This window comes from Struthio camelus, chromosome 2 (genome assembly GCF_040807025.1).
Source record: "Struthio camelus isolate bStrCam1 chromosome 2, bStrCam1.hap1, whole genome shotgun sequence".
In the NCBI taxonomy this organism is placed as follows: domain Eukaryota; kingdom Metazoa; phylum Chordata; class Aves; order Struthioniformes; family Struthionidae; genus Struthio; species Struthio camelus.
In genome coordinates, this window is record NC_090943.1 from 79,187,981 (window position 1) to 79,207,389 (window position 19,409).

Genomic DNA, 19,409 nt, shown 5'->3' on the forward strand with positions numbered 1-19,409 from the left:
AAACACGTGCATGTGCACTCGTGTCTTGCCCTGTGTGAGCATCCTTGGGTGGCTGCGCAGGCGGCGGGGCCCGGCGCCGGCGGCCGCGGCCGGGAGCGCGGAGCCGGCGGTGCCGCAGCGCGGGGCGGAGCGGCGCGGCGCGGAGCGGGCGGGCTGCGGGAGCGGCTGCCGCCGCCGCCTGCGCTGAGCGGCGGCGAACAAAGGGCCGGGCCGGGGGGGCGGCGGGAGCCCGCGGGCGGCCGCGCTGGGGGCGCCGGCGGGGCAAGGAGCGGCCGCTGCCGGCCCCGCCGGGGGGAGGCGGGCGGCGAGGAGCGGGGCCGAGCCCGCCGCGGAGCCGCCGGGGATTGGCTCGGCTCGGCTCGGCGTGCGCCGGAGGTGATTTGGGGAAGCCATCTGCTGCACCAGCGATTTTGCCGATTTCAGCCGGTTTGTGTGTGCTGGAGGGAGAAGGGAGGCGGAGGGGGGGGAGGAGGGGAAGGTAGTCGCTCTTTTTTTTTTTTTTTTTTTCAACTTTTGACGGGATTACGGCCGCGGCAGCTGCGCTCAGGCGGTGCCTCCGAGGGCAGCCCCGGCGCTGCCGCAGCGCTGCCCGCCGCAGCCCTAGGCAGGAGGCAGGGGAAGCCGGCGGCCGGCGGCGCATCCTCCCCGCAGCGGCAGCGCCTCTCTCTGCCCGTGCGCCGCTGCTCGATGCGCCCGGATTTAGAGAGGGAGGGCTCGCCCATCCTCGCGGCGCCTTCCCCTCTAGCGAGGGGCAGCGCATTTGCCAAGCGGAGGGTTTAAAAAAAAAAAAAAAAGGAGAGAAAAGGAGGAAAATAGAGCGGCGGGCAACATGGCCACTCTGCTCCGGAAAATCGGCCTCATTCGGCTGCACAACAGGGACACGGAGGACCCCAAGCACCACCACCACCACCACCACCACCACCACAACCACCGCAGCAGCAGCAGCGGCCAGCAGGGCTCGGCGCTGCGGGCCAAGGGCAGCCAGAAGAACAGCAAGCAACAAGGCGGCGGCGGCGGCGGCGGCGGCTGCAGCAGCAGCAGCAGCACCAGCAGCAGCAGCAGCAGCAGCGAGGGCAGCCCCGGCGGCCAGCGGAGCAAGAAGGGGCCGGAGGCGGCGCAGCCCGGCCCGGGCGGCGGCCGGGAGAAGCCGAGGGAGGCGGCCAAGGAGCCGGGCCAGGCGCAGGAGAGCAGGGCGCCGCAGGGCGGCGGGGGCCGGCCCGGCTCGGCGCCGCTGGTGCCGCTGCCGTCGGGCTCGGCGCCGCTGGTGCCCGCCGGCCGGCAGCAGCACTGCACGCAAGTGCGGACGCGGCGGCTGATGAAGGAGCTGCAGGACATCGCCCGCCTCAGCGACCGCTTCATCTCGGTGGAGCTGGTGGACGAGAGCCTCTTCGACTGGAACGTGAAGCTGCACCAGGTGGACAAGGACTCGGTGCTGTGGCAGGACATGAAGGAGACCAACACGGAGTACATCCTGCTCAACCTCACCTTCCCCGACAACTTCCCCTTCTCGCCGCCCTTCATGCGGGTGCTCAGCCCCCGCCTGGAGAACGGCTACGTGCTGGACGGCGGGGCCATCTGCATGGAGCTGCTCACCCCGCGCGGCTGGTCCAGCGCCTACACGGTGGAGGCGGTCATGAGGCAGTTTGCAGCCAGCCTGGTCAAGGGGCAGGTAGGGAGGTCCATGCGTGTGTGCGTGTGCGTGTGCGTATGTGTGTGTGTGTGTGTGTGTGTGTTGGATGGGCCCAACGGAGGGCAGCTGGTCAAGCCCCTCAGGGGCTGACCTTGGCCAAGCCGGGGTGACACTTCTCCCCGGGGTCCGAGCATCACCGGTGGGAAGGAGATAGGGGCACGCATGTTTTGTTCTTTTGGGGTCCCTCCTCAGATCGCGCGGAGGAAGTGTGCGGCAGCTCGGAGGGGTGAGGAACAAATGCATCTGCGGCGTCCTCCTGCGTGTCTTTTGTGCCTGCACTCGGCACTGCTGCTTGGTGCACCCCAACACACGCCCCTGAGGGACACCTGCCTCCCCCCACGCCAAAAGGGATTCTTTGGGTTTCAGTGGGGTTTGGCATTCGAGTCTCTGTCTCCTGCTCTTCACCCGTTAGCCAGCCATACTTGCTGGTCTCCTGCTAGAAGTCCTGCCACCAGCTTAGGATGCAACGCCTGGAGCTGCGGCTCCCAGCTCTTTGTCAGGTGCTGTCCTGTACTCCTCCGAATCATACAAGGGGAGAAGAGGGGACCCCCCCTTCCAGCACCCTTTGCTCCCAGCTTTCAACTTGCACCAGACAAAGGGTTGGACCAGGGTCACACCTGGACTTCTTGCCTGAGCTGCTGGCAAAGTTCTGCCCATTCAGAAATCTCACTGCCTGAAAGAAACGAGTAAATCAGGATACGTGCTTCAGTTGCAGCAGTTAGAAAATTCCTGCCAGGTCTTCCTTCTGGAGCAGTTTCTTAGTTCCCTCAGCAGAGGATGTCAAACGCTAGGCCATTTTCTCCCAGCTGAACACACTGGGGTTTTATGCCTTTTTTTTTTTCCTTCCTGCAGATTATCCTTTTTTTCTTTCTCTCCTGCAGAATATGCTTGGCAGAGAAGTATTGCATAGGGTAGTTTAAATAAATGGGTACATATTTCAGCTGAAACTCATAGCCTGCCCTTATTTATGGTCATTATAGTGGACAATATAATCTCAGTTACGTGGCTGTGGCAGGCTGATTTTTCAGCTTTGCTTCATGGATGCCCTTGAATCCAGTGGGCACACAGAGCTCCCTATCTGTCAGTAAATGATGCTAAGTAACTCCTTCAATTTGTATCTGGGCAAGGAGGGCAGAAAGAGTAAAATAATAACGTATTTTTTGTTTGTTTAAGAAAATGAGGTTACTCCTGTTTGCCTCTGTGGAACTGCTTGCATGAGCAGAAGTAAAGACTCAGTTTGTCTTGACACCAATTATTTATTTTGTTTATTTAACAGACTCTTTTGTAAATGGCTTTTCCTCTTTTTTCCCTGTTTGATTTAGGCCTCCTGCTCCTTTTTTTAACCAGATAGCGTTTTTCTCTGCACTTCATTTGAAGAGGTCAGGTTCTCTAGGTCACCTTGGGTTATAAAAAACATCTACTAGAAAAAAAAAAAAGAGCCTTAATTCACCTTGAGGCCGAGGCATATTGAAGCTTTGTAGCTACTAGTCTCACTGGATGTTAATCCATCTCTTTTTAAAATGATCATTACGTCTCATTATTTTAAACAGGATTTAGAAGGACAATGCTAAATTCTCACCATTGTTTAACAATTGAATCCCGTTCTGCAGTACTGAGTGTTGAATGTGAAAAGATTAAAGGAAGGTTTACTGGGATCGTAGAAGGACTCAGTAAAGAAACACATTACATTGTTTGGTTACTAATACATATATAGTTACACGTTATATAACCTGATACTTTTCTTCCCTAAACCACTGAAAAGATTTCTAGAAAGTAATAATAATTTCTGGTAACAAAGGATGTTTATATCTGCATCATTAATAAACAGATTTAAGATAAAAAAAGTTTCAGTAACATCCTTCCAGAAGTTTAAGGCATTAATTATAAAAAAGAGAATGCCTGTGTGCTTGTGGGATAAAATAAAAAGGCTGGAAAAAATTACTGCCAGTAACTTGGTAGTTAAGTAGCTATAACAGGCATATTTCAAAGTCTCATTACGTGCATTCCAGGTTAAAATGTTAATAGATAATATTAATAAATTTAATTTCTCAGTTACAGGCTTCTAATCTGTGATGGATTGCCACTCTGTGATCACAGCCAGGCTCTGGGTAATGGGAGCCACGTTTCTGTAATCACACTCTGGTTATGTAATCTTGATTCAATTGCATAATCCAGCTCAAAGTGCAGCAGACACTCCTGCAGCCCCCTTTCATTTTTTGGTTTTGAAGGTTGCCTGCTTTTGACTGTAAATTTTGTGTGAAAATAGGGTCGCCAAAATGTTGCAAACGCAGGTACAGCATTTCCCTGAGCTACAGGACTGATTTTGGATAACCCTCGTCATGCTGTAGCTGGTCTCGTTGACCACAATGAGTCTTCGTGGATAAATAAGATGACTTCTGTCATTGGCTAATTGTTTTAATTTCTGTAAGTATTCTGTACTACAGTGCAGTGCGAAATGTTAAGTAGGCTCGTTAGTACCCAGACAGGTTGAAAGAACTGGGCCCCGTTCTCCACTTTCGGAAAAGGACAGCGCACGAGCAAAATGGTCCTTATTGGTCCCCACTCCAGCAAGAGACTGGCGTAACCCATGCTGGGCTAATAAGGTGTTATAATGCCCTGCGTGACTTCGTAAGTCTCCCTCCGCAGGAGGCCTTACCGTATCGGTTTGCAGGAGCTGCCTCAGGATGGATCCAGGCCGGCTCCCGTCGCAGTCCGTGGGAGCCTTCCGCCTGCCTTTCACGGGCTCTGCAGAACTGGGCTGTTCTGCAGCATTTGCAGGAATAAATGAAAACCGTTAAGATTAAAAGAAATGTCACCAATTAGTAGTCTGATGATTTAACGCGCAGTCGTTGTAAATAGTTCAGCCTGTGACACATATGAAAATGTGCCTCTTTAATGTGACAGCAGATGTGAGTAGGCAGAACTGAACTTTTCACCAGCTTACAGTTTCATTTTGCTAATTTGAATGATAAAACTAGGGTGGCTGATTTCACTCACTGTTTGTTATCAATCCTCTTTCCCAATACTGACTATAACGTTGCCGTTTCATGATGGTTTTTAATTCTCTGGAGAAAACTGCGGTACTACTTAGGTTTGGTTGAACCTAAATATAACCTATGAATAGGTTTCAGCAAAGCTATCAAAAAGTAAATGAAAATAACACTGAAAATATGTTTTGGGGCAGCCAGGACTCTTGACAATTTCAGATTTTTTTTTTTTTAACAGATTTAACAGATTTTTTAAAGAGTAGAATGAAAATTGGAATGATTCATTTTGACATTTTGCAAGTGAAACATTTGATCCTGGAGTTAGGCTCACAAGAAAACTGAAGGAATGAGTCAAAGAAATGAATGAGTAGCACCTTGCCACTACTTTTCAGCACTGTGCTTAAGGCACTGCCCTTGTCTGTGGGGAAACCGAATCCAGCAAGCAGGAACCCCCCTCCTCAGGTGACCTCGCTTGAGAGATGCCCTGCATCATGGGTTCCAGCGGCACCCCCGTTAGTCCAGCAATTATTTTGTGTTTCTGTGCATACCCTTGCTTCCTATCACAAATGTGGTATTTCGCTGTGACTGCTTTTTGTCTGGAAAAATGTTTGAAATGGAAGAGAGACAGTTTCTGGTTGAATGGAACAATTCAGCAGTCCTAAACTATGCTTTTTTCCCCTCAGTTTTCAGGGGAGAAGAAAATGTTAATTAACGAACAAGTTGGGATTTGTTTGGTTGGTTGGTTCAGCCATTCAGCTGAAAAATCAATTATTCACACAGCTCGAGCCAGTGTCTTGGGGGGAATTCCCAGTACATCAAAGGCCTAAAACTGTTTATCTGCCTGAAATCTAGCATCTTATTTTAAAGACTTCATGTTGTCCTTAACTCAACTGTAGCCTTGGTTTTAAGAGGATGACATTGTACTTGCTTCCTGTTAAGCCTATTGCTCACTGACTTCCCTCATAGAGGGCAAACACTTGGCCCTGCTGAACCAGTGAAAAAAACAGCTACTAGCTGCTGTTGGGCTATGATTTCACCCAAAGAATTAGGACGATACTAAGAAAATAATTTAAATATCCGTTGTTTGTTGTCCTGGAGGCAACTGTTAAACATTCATGTCTAGACAGAACCTTATGTTTCTATCTGTTTATCTGGGCTCTGGAAATAGGGGGTTTGGTGTTATTCCTTGTTAGCAGCACACTTGGAAGATGTTTATTAATCATACGAACTCTAAAACAGAGATTCCTGAATTAACCTATTACTATCAGTTTCCTGATAGCAGTATCATTGTCATGATAATATTAATAACTTACAGTCACCACATAAAGGAAGCTGGGACAGTGCCAGTCATACGATAGTAATGAAAAAATGGGAGGTCACTTGCGATTCTCATTTAATAACGTACATGACTGAGGGCAGCATCAGTGTTTGAAGGAATATTCTTGAGAACACTTGAAAACATGGCAGATAACACAGTCCCTGCTGAAAAGAAAGGGACTCTATCCAAAAGTGGAGGAGAATGTTGTCTCCTTGAATAACCTAAACCAAACACTTGCCCTTTATATTTAGAAGAAAAAGATACCATAGCTTGTTTCCTTTGATGACGTTGGCAGGCAGTTTGAAAAGTGGAGTAAATCCGTGATTCTTCTCACTGTCGGGGGATGATATGACTCTGGTTTGGTCGGAGTTTAAACGAAGACAAAGCTATATGTGTTAATGTGGGAATAACATATATCATGAATTGCTCACTTTTTTTAAGAATGACTAAAGTAGCTGAGGACTTTGATGATAAGGACTTTTGGCCTAAGCTTGTAGTAAGAAGGATCAGTAGCAGTCTTGTCCTCCGTTTTATGAGTCCCTTGCTCTCTTAGTGGATGTTGGGGACAGGCCCGCCAGCCAAAGGTGACTACCAGCTACCAGATCGTTCTACAGATTACGTCATGTAAAAAGTTCTCTGTTTTCAGGAAAATATGCCCTCGTTCTTCCAGTAGATAGGATGAGCATGAAAATTTTGTCAGGACATGCTGTCCTGAAATAGGAAAGGGAATCCCCTAATTATACGTGCTCTCACTCTCATAGGCTTCTGTATAAGGACTTAAATTAAAATTAAGATACAATTTGTAAATTAAGATTCAACTTCCTGAATTCTAACAAAAAATGTCAGGATAGGGTACTTTAATCACTCACAGTGCAATTTTAGAAATATCTCAGTGGAATCTTGTTAGTTTCCTTCAAGAGTTATATGGCTTAGATGAACATTGGACTAGTCCGTCTTTCAGTTTTTAAAATACTAGTATCACAGCTGACTTCTACTGGATTGAAACAATAGAGTGATATAATCACTGGGGTTATTTTATGAAAAACGAACACAGAATGTAGCTGTCAATCATAGTATAAATGGCTTCCTCTTCATCTTTTCAAACAAAAGTTTGAGTGAACAGATAGCAGATGGGACTTACACAGTGTCCGGAAGGTCAGCAGGCTGCAGATCTTTCACACACATATAGCAGAAATTAATTGCAAATCCATGCGCTTTCACCATACTCCAGATACTCAGTTTGAGGACTGTAGCCATGAATAAATCAGATAATCTCAAATGCTGCAGATATGTCTAGAGAACGCAGTGGCTGCTGAATTATTTGAAGCCATGTGACTGTATTAGGGCCTTAAAAAATAAAACTGACTTGTGTTTTGCTTTTTGTTGAGCCAATTATGCCAGTTATCATCAAGGGAAGGAGTATTGCTTTGCTCTAGGTCTGTGGTTGAGAAACACATCAACTCCTATGCAAAGATTACAGAGGAGACAAAGAATGTGGTTATAGAGTTTGTACCCCATGAAAAGATATAAACTCTGGGTCAAAGAGGTAGCAAGTAATATTATTTAGTTATAGAAGAAAATTAGATATGTTGGCCTTCTAAGTTTTTTCTTTTATTGCCATTGAGGGAGCTCATTTTTTCAAGCTGAAGCTTAAGAGGGAGCATGTATTTGCTGTGCTGAGAGGCTGGGAGTGATGAATGGGCTGGAAAAAACACTGTTCATGTGTACTCTGATATATTATTGTTCTGACTATATACTGTGTTATTATGCAAATGTATTCTACTGAGAGGAATGAAGACACGGGGATTCCAACTCATTGAAGTAGGAGGTTGTTTTAATTCTATTAAACAGCAGAGGGAACATAATCTCCATTCTTCATATGCTTCAAAACATAAAAAAGAAAATTTCTGTAGGTTTTAAAATACTTTCAGTTATCATCCTTATTGTTAAAATAGTCATCAACTAAGTTAAATCACGAAGTGGAAACAAACAGTTTATTTTGAAACATGCTTTTCTACCAGGTAGAACTAATTCTTCCCTGTAGTACTTGGGTGATCTCCTAATAAGAAGTTAAAAGAATTATCTGTTACGGATCATAGCAAAATTGAATTTGCTCAAAGAGCAAAATTCCTCTTCCCTGAATCATAAAAGAAGCCCTGATTTTCTTCAGCAAGGGTGTTCAAATAGACCCTGTTTTCTAATGTGAGGAGGACTGACTCTTCCTTCAACAGGTTAGCCTTGAAAATACCCGGAATTCCTAGGATCTACACAATGCTCAGAGATTTCCATGCATGGCCAGGGATTTCTAGATAGAACATCTATAACTGCACAACAGTTCTGTTCCTTACATCACTGGAGTCTTTTTGCCAAGCTTCATCCAAGGCATATCCCCTGAGTGGGTGTCTTGTATCACAAAGTGGGACATTGGTTTCTTTTCTTGGACTGTTAAGAAACAGTGAAGAACTCCTCCTCCCTTGATGTATTCAGTCTTTCCCATACAGCTAGCAGTTTAAAAATTTTCTCCTGCAACTGTCCAAAAGAAGGTAATGCTGACATTAGGCACAGAGGAGATCTAAGAATGGTACGGTTACTCTGCAGTTAAAGAGGGAGAACTTCAGAGGTTGCAGTGATTATTCTACCTGAATGGCTCAAAATGTATATTAAATTTAAGGTGCACAGGATCCAGTTGCCCAGCTTGTACATTGAATCCCATTCTTTCATTGAATTATTGTTATAATTATTGTTAAATTATATCATATTATTGGAAAGCATATGACATATGGGGCTGGTCAGACACATGGTTTGTAGTACTCCATAGAGTCATTTCAGAAGGGTGATGAAGACTTCAACAAATCTAACTCCAACTAAAAACTGTGGTAATTGAATAGATTTAATAGATTTAATGAGTGGCTGGGTAGATGAGAGGAGAGCAGTGGATGTTGTCTATGTTGACTTTGGCAAGGCTTTTGACCCTGTCTCCCATCACATCCTCATAGGTAAACTCAGGAAGTGTGGGCTGCATGAGTGGACGGTGAGGTGGATTGAGAACTGGCTGGACGGCAGAGCTCAGAGGGTTGTAATCAGTGACGCAGAGTCTAGTTGGAGGCCTGTAGCTAGTGCTGTCCCCCAGGGGTCAGTCCTGGGTCCAGTCTTGTTCAATGTATTCATCAATGACCTGGATGAAGGGGCAGAAGGCACTCTCAGCAAGTTTGCTGATGATCCTAAACTGGGGGGGAGCAGCTGACACACCAGAAGGCTGTGCTGCCATTCCGAGGGAGCTGGACAGGCTGGAGAGCTGGGCGGAGAGGAACCTGCTGAAGTTCAACAAGGGCAAGCGCAGGCTCCTGCCCCTAGGGAGGAATAACCCCCATGCAGCAGTACAGGCTGGGGGCTGACCTGCTGGGAAGCAGCTGCACAGAGGAGGACCCGGGAGTGCTGGTGGACAACAAGTTGAGCGTGAGCCAGCAATACAGCCTTGTGGCCGAGAAGGCCAATGGTGTCCTGGGCTGCATGAGGAAGAGTGTTGCCAGCAGGTGGAGGGAGGTGATCCTCCCCCTCTACTCAGCCCTGGTGAGGCCACACCTGGAGTACTGTGTCCAGTTCTGGGCACCCTAATACAAGAGAGACATGGAGCTCCTGGAGCAAGTCCAGCAAAGGGCTACTAAGATGAAGAAGGGACGGGAGCATCTCTCCTGTGGGGAAAGGCTGCGAGAGCTGGGCCTGTTCAGCCGGGAGAAGACTGAGGGGGGATCTGATCAATGTGTACAAGTATTGATGCGTACAAGTATTCAGAGGCAGGGTGTAAAGAGGACATGGCCAGACTCTTCTCCGTGGTGCCCAGCAACAGGACAAGAGGCGATGGGCAGAAACTGAAACACAGGAAGCTCCATCTGAACATGAGGAAAAGCTTCTTCACTGCGAGGGTGACTGTGCATAGGAACAGGTTGCCCAGAGAGGTTGTGGAGTCTCAATCCTTGGAGATATTCAAAAGCCGTCTGGACAGGGTCCTGGACAAGGTGCTCTAGGTGACCCTGCTTGATTGAGGGGGTTGGACTAGATGATCTCCAGAGGTCCCTTCCAACCTGAACCTTTCTGTGATTCTGGAAGTTGCAGGTCCAAGCTGCACTTGGTGACAGTACAGTTATCTAACCCAGCAGGCAGTGAAAGCAGTGCTGCATTGGGAGTTGCTTAACTTCTATTCACTTTTCTCACTGTTATTGTGATAAAAACATGAAAAAACATAAGATAGGGAAAACAACAGGTGTATTTTGATCCAAATGAACTTGCACACCTGCACTCCATATTGGTCTGCACAAACAGGTAAGCAGCCACCATACTCTAGGTATTCAAGTGACTCCTGTTCTGAAATAGAATCAAGGTGCCAATCTGATTTGCCCCTTTCCAGTTAAAAGGCAGACTGAGGAGTAGTACGTAAATTATGCCTGTACTCAGCCAGGTGTGACAGATGCATGCCACATGCCTTCCTCATGCACATGTAAGTTCTGCCGGTGAAAAATATATTTTCTACTTCGTGATTTTGTGCATGTTGTCAAATCAAACATCCTCAGTGATTTAATCCTCTTCTGCACAGGCTCTTCAAAATCCTTAGAACTTCTACAATGATCTCTTGATAGAGTTATAAATCGGTAGCAATCCCAAATCTAAGTCCAAAGATGAGAGAAAATGAACCTGAGGAAGGAAAAGTAAGCTGGCTTTATGAAATGGCCTGGAGCTCAAATGCTTCTCATAGTGAGGTTTTATGAGATCAGGGATGACTAGATATTTGTGCTGGTCTTAGGTTTGTGTCATAAATGGTAACGAAACCTCAGATCTAGTGAGAAGTGTGGGACTTATTTCCATAATGTGTACCCACAAAAAACCCAAAGCATCACAAGGAAGGGGAAATTGATGTTATTAATCTTGTCGAATTTTCTGTAAACTTCTGGAGATGTCATATTTTCTATAAATTCAACAATATTAAGTATTTCTATAAAATAGACTTATAATTAAAGAGTTTTATAACTATTCAGAAAAAAAAAGGATTTTCGGTTAGATTACTTAGCCTGAAGAAAGATGATCCAAGTATAACTTCCAGGTTTTGCCACTGACTTCAGGTACAATCATGGTTAAGCCACATAACTTGTCTGTATTCCTCCTTCCCATCTGTAAAGTATAGATAATCCTTTTTTTCAAAGGTGATCTGAAGATACATTCTTAAAGCACTTGGAAATGGAGGCTATGTGAATAGGCATCCACGCGGATCAATGTGAAACAAATATAGTCAAGAGGCTGACACATTTGTACAAATATCAAAGGAAAAAGCACATCCGTTTGTGACCCTAAGGCTGCCAGATTTGGTCCTAACTCCATTAAATGTTCCTAAAGATAGTGTGCTTTTTAGTTTTGTTTTTTGGTCGTGGTGCAACTTTGGCAAATGTGGAGCTAAGCAGTGTTTCTCTCCCTGCTGCGCTCGCTCACCCGTTCTTCTCTGGGCTGGAGCTGCTTTGGCTTTGGAACCCCTCATGAAGAATGGCTGGGCTGGATTGGGTTGAGGTCGGTTTGGTTTGGTTTGGTTTACAACTGTGGCTTTGCTTAACTCAGTTGACTGCAGTTTCATAAGGTGGAGGATCTGTGGGCTGACGCAAAAGAGGGGTCGCCACATTCCCCGCCTTTTCCCCTGGACTGAAGCCTGCTCTCGATAACTGCTGTGATCTGATTCCATAGAGATGTAGTCCAGGGGGCTCAGCAGAAAACTAACAGAGAAAATGACTCATTGTCAACTAGTCTAGCAGGTGCCCTTTTGATGGCAGAGGAGAGGGACTCGCTTTTGACAGAAGCCCCCCATTAGGCCAATTTAACCCGTATTGTAAGACCCATCTTCAGCACTAGAAGAGTTAGAGGCATATTCCAAGAATGTCATTAGCTGTCAAAATTCTCTTGCCCTTTTGCCAAAGTAAAGTTCACCCCACCCTTAAAATGCAGGGAGGAAGTTTCTTAATCCTGAGCTATATACAGATCATGTTGTTGGCTCTGTGCTGGCTATAGGGAAAAACAAGGAAAAGCAGTGCAGCATTCTGTAGCTGTTAAACGGGGATTCGGGCTGTAGGTGTTCATATTAATGAAGAGCTAGTTGCACATAGACTGCGCGCAGACTAGTGAGTGTTAATAATTACTCAGCTGGAACTCAGATTTCTTTTCCTAGGCAATGAATAGTCGTATTCCCAAAAGGAGCAATTCATAGTATGCTCCAAAGCTGGAACTTGCCGAGTTTCTACTTCTTTGAGGGGTTATTCTTACAAAAGAGTTTAAAAAGGCATAGAAACATTGCGTCGGAAATTATACATTTGCAGAAAAACATGCAATCTTTAATTCACTTGTGCTATGACATTAACAGCCTTTGTCTGTGTCATTTTCTATACTACTTCATTTTAGCTATAGCTAATAATTATATATAGTGCAATATAAATTGTATGCCATTTTTGATATATGTTTAACTATGCCTCATCAGTACATTAAGGAAAGAAATTATAACCGTGTAAATGGGAGGAGAGAGAGTGTGTACACTCTAAATATGGCTCACTGCAGTCAGTCATTGCACTGAAGGCATGATGCTAGCCCATTTAAGCATTGTTTTAATTTTAATGACCAGATTGTTTCTCTAAAGCCTGTAGAAACATTTTTCTCTAGAACTTGCTTAAAAAGTCTGAAAAGGACCAATTTAGGCTTTAGCATTATATACCTCTTTTACTTATTTGAAAACATTTGACCATATTTGTGTAGTATGCAGCTTTGACCAGTTGAGGCCCAAACCCATTAGTCACTGGTAGGTAAGAGGAACATGTTATATACCAGAGCCTTATGTTGTGCTCCAGCTCTTAGAAAGTCTAAATTTTTGCATCATCCATGGAGAAGTCTAGGACAACAGACTTGGAAAGTGGAGCACATCCTTGCAGGTGTCCTTCTCGTCTTTAGAGGGATCACCACAGGTACAACGCGTCATGGTGAATTCCTACGATGTTTTGCGTACCTGTTTAAACCTTTGCTCATTTTCTATCTCTTAGCATTTGCTTGGTGGTGGGTACCTAGAACCTGCTTCTTTCTGCGCACAGAAAGCTGCAGTGTGGCACTCCTGTTTAAGAGGTGAAGGGAGAAAATTAAACTTTACCCATCCTTCCTTACGCCAGCTTAAATGATAGGCCACATTTAGCAAGTATCCAATTTGCCCTTGGAAGACCAATCTTGAGTTATTTGCATATCCAGAATTAACAAAAGGAGTGCAGGACTACTGAGGACTTCACATTAAAACTAGTGCTAACAGCATGAAGGCCTATCTGCTTCTGAGTCTGTGTATTAGGCATGTACTGTTTGTAATAAATACGATTTTTTGGTAACCAGACAAGAGAAGAAAGTCTGGATGGGCCTGAAGGGTCAACTGTGGCATCTCAGAGATTAGAGCACCGTGTAGCACAGGGACTTAAACCGTTTTCACGATAACCTCAGTCATTCAAGAGCTGATGGTACAATGAATCTCTGAAAACTTGGGACTTAGTAACACATGTGCTTGCACCAGTACAGAACTGAGTGAAACCTCTATCCTTGGAGGTTTCAAGGCCTGGCTGTGCAGTGCCACAGCTGACCTGACCTCTGTTGGCAGTCCAGCTCCAAGCAAGAGGGTGGACTAGAGACCTCCAGAGGTCCCCTCCAACCAGCACTCCTGTGATGGTGTGGTTCTGTGAAACGCTGGTCGCTGGTCTGTAGTCCTGTGCTTTCAGGTAGTGCCAAATCTGTTACGACATGGAAGAACACCTGACTCCGTACACTGTGCCGCTGAGCAAACCATTGGTTTTGTGTCTGGGAGCTACTGTTTGACGAGAGAGATAAATCCCTTCATTGCTGCCACAGAAATCCCCCTGAGGCCATCCTGATTCTGGAAATACCAGAAGAAATGTTAGGAATGTTTTTCATGACACATAGGCCCAGCGTGGGCGGAAGCACGGTTGTAGTGGGATTCCAGAGCTAAAGAGGCTTCATATTTGGTGTCTCTGTACAGGACTTAGGCCTGTCTTGGGACCACTGTTGAGGAAGAGCAGAAATAGCAAATTGCTGATTCCCGAAGGACTTTAAAGACCTATTGGATATTGAACTGAATATCGCTGAGGATGGTCTACAATGTCACACCATATTCTAGAGGAGGGGGCGTACAGATGCACTGACAGTTTCGGAAGAATGTGGAAACTACTGTGGCATCACTGAGAAGTAGAAAAGCTCCCAGATCACACAGTTTGCCCACAGTGCTCTGTAAATGAGGGTGCCAAATCCTGCGTGAGATTTACATCAGGTCTTTGGCTGAATACGGAAGGAGAGAGTGGTTCTGCCGTATCACCAGGCTCCTGAAAAGGCCACGTGTGGCAGACTGTACCCCAGAAGGTCTCCTCCCAACACAGTTAACAGGATTATAGCCGGATCCTGAGCAGCTGTTTGTTCAAAGCTGTTAGTTCAGACAAGGAGTGGATGGATGAGCGATGCGCATTTGCTCACAGTGCCGTGTAAATGAGGTACAGTAGGAGCACAGACGAGTGAGAAGGCTCAGTGCAGCACGCATCCTCCTGCATTTCAGCACAGTTGTGTAAAAATGGCTGGATGCTCTGGCATTACTTTCATGTGTTTCTGGCTTGTTGAAATTATGTCTTGATGAGCGCATAAAGTTAGAGCAGACAGTAAAATCTGAAATGTTCCCTCTAGTTCTTTATTTTAATTAGGTTTTCAGTTAGGGAAAGAGTCTGAAAGTATTGCAAATATTTAAATAAGCTCTGGTACAACTTTCTTAGAGATGTCGTTAATATCTTTATGGAAGATTTTCTATGTTGTTCTATGTTTCTATGTTTTCTATGTTGTTTTTAATCTTTTGGGGAATGTTCTCATCTTGTTCACATACCAGTTTGATATCTTTTCTTGACTGGGTGCCGGGTGCATCAAAATATTGGCCATGCAAGTGGTCTGTCCTCCTTACCAGGGCAGTAGTGACGACTTGTGTGATTTAGAGATTAGGCAATATGCAGTTGTGTGCAACTGTGCTATGAGTAGTACTGTATTTACATACCATGTTTACTGTATTTATCATATTTAGGATATGCAGCAGCTCATGGTCTCCTGACTAGAGTTAAAGTGACAGTAAAGTAGCAACCTGAAAGCATAGTGTAGTCAGAACTGGTAACAGTGCCTATTAAAATAGCTGTTTGACATTTTCTTTTATAATTATGGGCCAAACACCATTTGTAGTTAACTTTGGGGAGAGGTTTGTGGGAATGGTGACAAGCTAAAAATCATTAACACAGTAGGTGTTGCTCCAGTATAGTTTCAAAAGCATCTGCATTGTTTTGACTCAAATTCTACGCTTCTTTCTCTTTACCTTAGATTTACCTGAGGCACCAAACAGGGAAACTTTCAGTCCATAAGGTTAAATTTTATCCAAATTATAGACACCTGGCAGGATACTGGTTAGTAAGAGCCGGTATTAACCATGCCACCCATAGTTGCTGTATAATTATATAGAAATACATCCACGGGATCATGGCAGAATTAACTAGTCTTTGATGATGCAGTTTACGTAGCGCCTGCATATGGTGCCTGAATGCGTTTTAGAAGTGGATTTAGTGATTTGTTACATTAATAACAAGTAAGAAAATACACTTATGAAATGATGCTTGTTTCACATGCTGTAACTGCAGTAACATTTTAGATGGCATGACATTCATTGCATTGTTGGAAAGCCAAAGACTTCTTACTTTCCTTGTTTCATAGCAGTTGACATTGATTGTGGTTATTCTCAATGCAAAGATCCTATTTCTAGGTATGGAATAGTATAAGTATTATGACAAAGCTGAGGAAGACATAGATCATACTGTACCAGGTGCTATGCAAACTATCCAAAAAGGTATCAAAGCCTTAAATGATTTTTAAAAAAAATTGTATGTATAAGACAAGAGATGGGGAATGGACTTATTCCATAAATTAAGTAGTGGAGTAGGTTTATGAAGTTATATTTACTTTCAAAAGCATGTCATTGCTGAAATTTTGAGGACATCATTTCCTGAGCTGATTTCATCCACTGTTGAACTTTATCTTTTCCTGTTTTTCTCTAAGTATACTTCCAAAACAAGTCTGGCTTAGGAAGAAAATAGAAAATATGTTTGGAATAGCAAAAATATTCCTGCAGGCTATGTAACATAATTAGCCAATAAGAACATGTTACGTTTCCAGCACCCTACTGGAATAGCAATGCTTGAGAAAAAAAGCAATATTAGAACTAGGACTCATGAGATTTTGAAAAATATTACCCAGATTTATTTAATCCTTCCGATTGTCGGAACAAAAAGGAACATTTACTGAGAAAATGTATTAGCTTGGTTAAATGGGCTACCATTCAGATCATCCTTATTTGGGAAATACTAATTGCTGAATTCATGTGGCGAGGGGAAAGTTGTCTTTGCTGTTTAGGGGAGCAGAAGAGTATTTAAGAGGCAATACGCTAAGTCTGTAAACGGGGACCAGGGGAAAGGGGAAAAGGGAAAAACATCAAATGGTAAAATAGCTATCTATGAGACACAACTATATTGTCACAAAACCAAATGAGTATAAGTTGGCTGTGAATAAATCTAGGCTGGCAATTAGAGGCTGTTCCTAATGTTTAGATAGGCTCGGTCCTGAAACGAGTTAAACGACGTATCAAAATTACTCATGGAAAGAGGAGTAGGAAACGGCTTTTTTAACTCTTATGGCCATCATTTCACTGTAATAATAGCAATGCTGAACACAAAAGCATATCAGTGCAGTATTGTGACAGCTTTCTAGGAGGAGATGATTTTTCCCAGCTGAAAAGTAACCTCATTCAGTTTAGTCTGTAAAAATAACTTTGATACTCTGAGGATAGAGTCTGTTGCTAGTTTTCTTCTTCCCTTTTTTCCCTTTTTTTCCGCCACATACCTAATTATTTTTGCATTATTACTTGTTCTATGTGATTAAGAGTGACAATTTTCATGCTGTGTTCCAAATTGTCAGCAGCAGAACATGGGAAGCAAAAAATACAACCTGGCTTAGCATTTTGAGCAAGGGAGTGCAAAAAATTGAGAGAACACATTAACTTGGTTCTTAATAACCGTAACACTGTAGTATGGTATCCGCTCATCAAATACTATTTATTCAAAGGCTTTCAGGGCAGTCTATCAGTGTATAAAAATTTGTAGATTTGTGACTTTAATAAATGTCTGTTATGTGACAAATCCAATAAGCATAAATACTTTAAAGGGTATTAGTGCTGTAGAGCAGAATAAATCTGCAGCACTATTTCTTGTGTCTCTGTTACTCGGTAACTGCCGTGGACCAATGTGCAAAATAAGGTAAGCTATTCGTAACTCACTAAATGTCTACATTGCCAAACAAAGATTTGAAATTATATCCTGCTGTGCATTTAGAGATAATACTTAATTCCAAACTAAAGATAAAGATGCAGTATGTTTGAGCGTTTATAATATTTTCATTTATCATCAAGCCAACGCGTCGTGAAGCGGGGGATAAACAAAGCAGGGTTTTTTAATGCAGTTTGGAAGCAAGTTGGTGATAAGGTATTTCTCCTTTTAAGAAATGCCGTGACCTCTGCTTAGGCCTGCACTTGTGATCATATGGAGGCATGAGGGTTTAACACTGTTAGGCTCCAAACATCTCATGGCAAAGAGCCCTTCATTTGTTTGAATGGCTCCCTGCACAATAGAAAGAGATACGGGCTGTGTGGCAGCCGTGGCTTTCCACTACACTCAGGGCAGTGTGCCAGCACATGGGTTCTCTGGGAAAAAATAGCCTAGCAGATGTCTTTTTGCTTTTACCGCATATCATTTTTAATCATCACTAATAACATATTTGTCCCAGTTTCAGAACTCTCTTTTCTGGTATCCGTAAGTGAATGCCTATTGCTCTGACTTGTTGAAACCTTCAGCTGGGGTTTTCAGCTGCATATTCATGTGTTTAATGAAGGTTTTCTCTTCTGTTTGGTGCAGGGCCGTATCTGCAGAAAAGCTGGCAAATCAAAAAAGTCGTTCAGTCGTAAGGAAGCTGAAGCAACGTTTAAGAGTTTGGTGAAGACCCATGAAAAATATGGGTGGGTCACTCCGCCTGTCTCTGATGGCTGATATTAGCAACCTGCACTTGACAAAAATGCTAAACAAAAGTACTGTGACATCTCCTCAGTGCTGTACATCACCCATCCTTTTCTATTTCAGCTTCAGTTAGATACCGTGAATGTCAAGGAGACACCTAAGTTATTTATAAACCGATGTGTTTACAGAGGAAGAGAGAAAAAAAAAGCTGTTTAGGATTATATTTCAAGATTGGAGCCTGATCGTCATGGAAGTCACCTGAGCAGATGTTGAGATGGCATCATTAGCCCCCATACGAACCACATTGTCTTCAGCTTCTTTCCATGACAGCAGCACCAAACAGCAGTACTGGAAAGTCTATCCATTGCTGCTCAGTTCATTTAAATGTAAATGAAACAGTTAATATTTAATAGGGAAGCAGTGCATTGCAGGTACATGTTTGCTGTGCTGTTTATCTTTATCTCCTAGCAGGTCAACATAACTTGAAGATTTGTCTTTATGTGGAACTGTGGTCTGCTGTGACTAAATTTAGACCTTATTTGTGCTCTATATATGACCTTTAATTCATAAATGGGACAGAACTACAATGATGAAAGGTTCTAGTGTTGAAAAATTATTAAGTGGAATCACCCAACCGGTTACAATATGCTATCTATGCTGATATTGTGGTGTGCTGTTCAGAAATAAACCAGTGCAGTTAGCTGAAGGTTAGGTGATTTTTTTTTAAACACACCCGCTCCAAAGCTTGGAGTGGTCGATGGTGGCAGAACCGTTATTAACCTTCCAGTACCTTTTACGGTAGCATGTGACCTGTCAGTTCTGCAAAATGGCAAAACAAATGGAAAGGGACAAAGCAACCTTAAAAAAATTATCTGCTTAACTTTAAAATGATGTGCCAGTAACAGAGTAAAACTTTTTAAAGCAAATGAAACATGGTTTGTAAACTGATTTGCATGACTGGATTCTTCTTTTTTCTTTTTACTCAATAGACATTGTATGTACTTAGAGCCCAGTATCTGAGAAACCCCCCGATGTATATAAATCTCCTATTATTTAATCGTTAAAATTTAAGTTTTCTGGTGAATAATTTAAAAACCTTTTTAAGGGACTCCATGAAATCTGAAGGTGACATTTAGAACATTATAAGCAAAGCATTAAAAAAATGTGGAATTTAAATGGAAAATCGTATTGGACACATGCTGAATAAAATCACCAGTATCGTTTTCATTGCCTCAAGAATTCAATCATTTTGGCCAACTTTTGCA

The 19,409-nt window shown here is 43.8% G+C and overlaps 1 protein-coding gene across 1 annotated transcript; it reads left to right on the forward strand.

Annotated features, from left to right (window-relative positions):
• Positions 1-486: 486 nt before the first annotated feature.
• Positions 487-19,369, forward strand: UBE2QL1 (ubiquitin conjugating enzyme E2 QL1). Its single transcript, XM_009665184.2, has 2 exons — positions 487-1,669; positions 18,046-19,369. Exons 1-2 carry the CDS (start codon positions 830-832, stop codon positions 18,175-18,177), a joined length of 972 nt encoding a protein of 323 aa, XP_009663479.2. The 5' UTR covers positions 487-829; the 3' UTR covers positions 18,178-19,369.
• The last annotated feature ends 40 nt before the right edge of the window (positions 19,370-19,409 follow it).

Bases quoted from the DNA above. Each gene is read 5' to 3' on its own strand.
- UBE2QL1 (XM_009665184.2), top strand. From the start codon at position 830: ATGGCCACTCTGCTCCGGAAAATCGGCCTCATTCGGCTGCACAACAGG. The intron at 1,670-18,045 runs GTAGGGAGGTCC...TGTTTGGTGCAG, and splicing joins CCAGCCTGGTCAAGGGGCAG to GGCCGTATCTGCAGAAAAGC.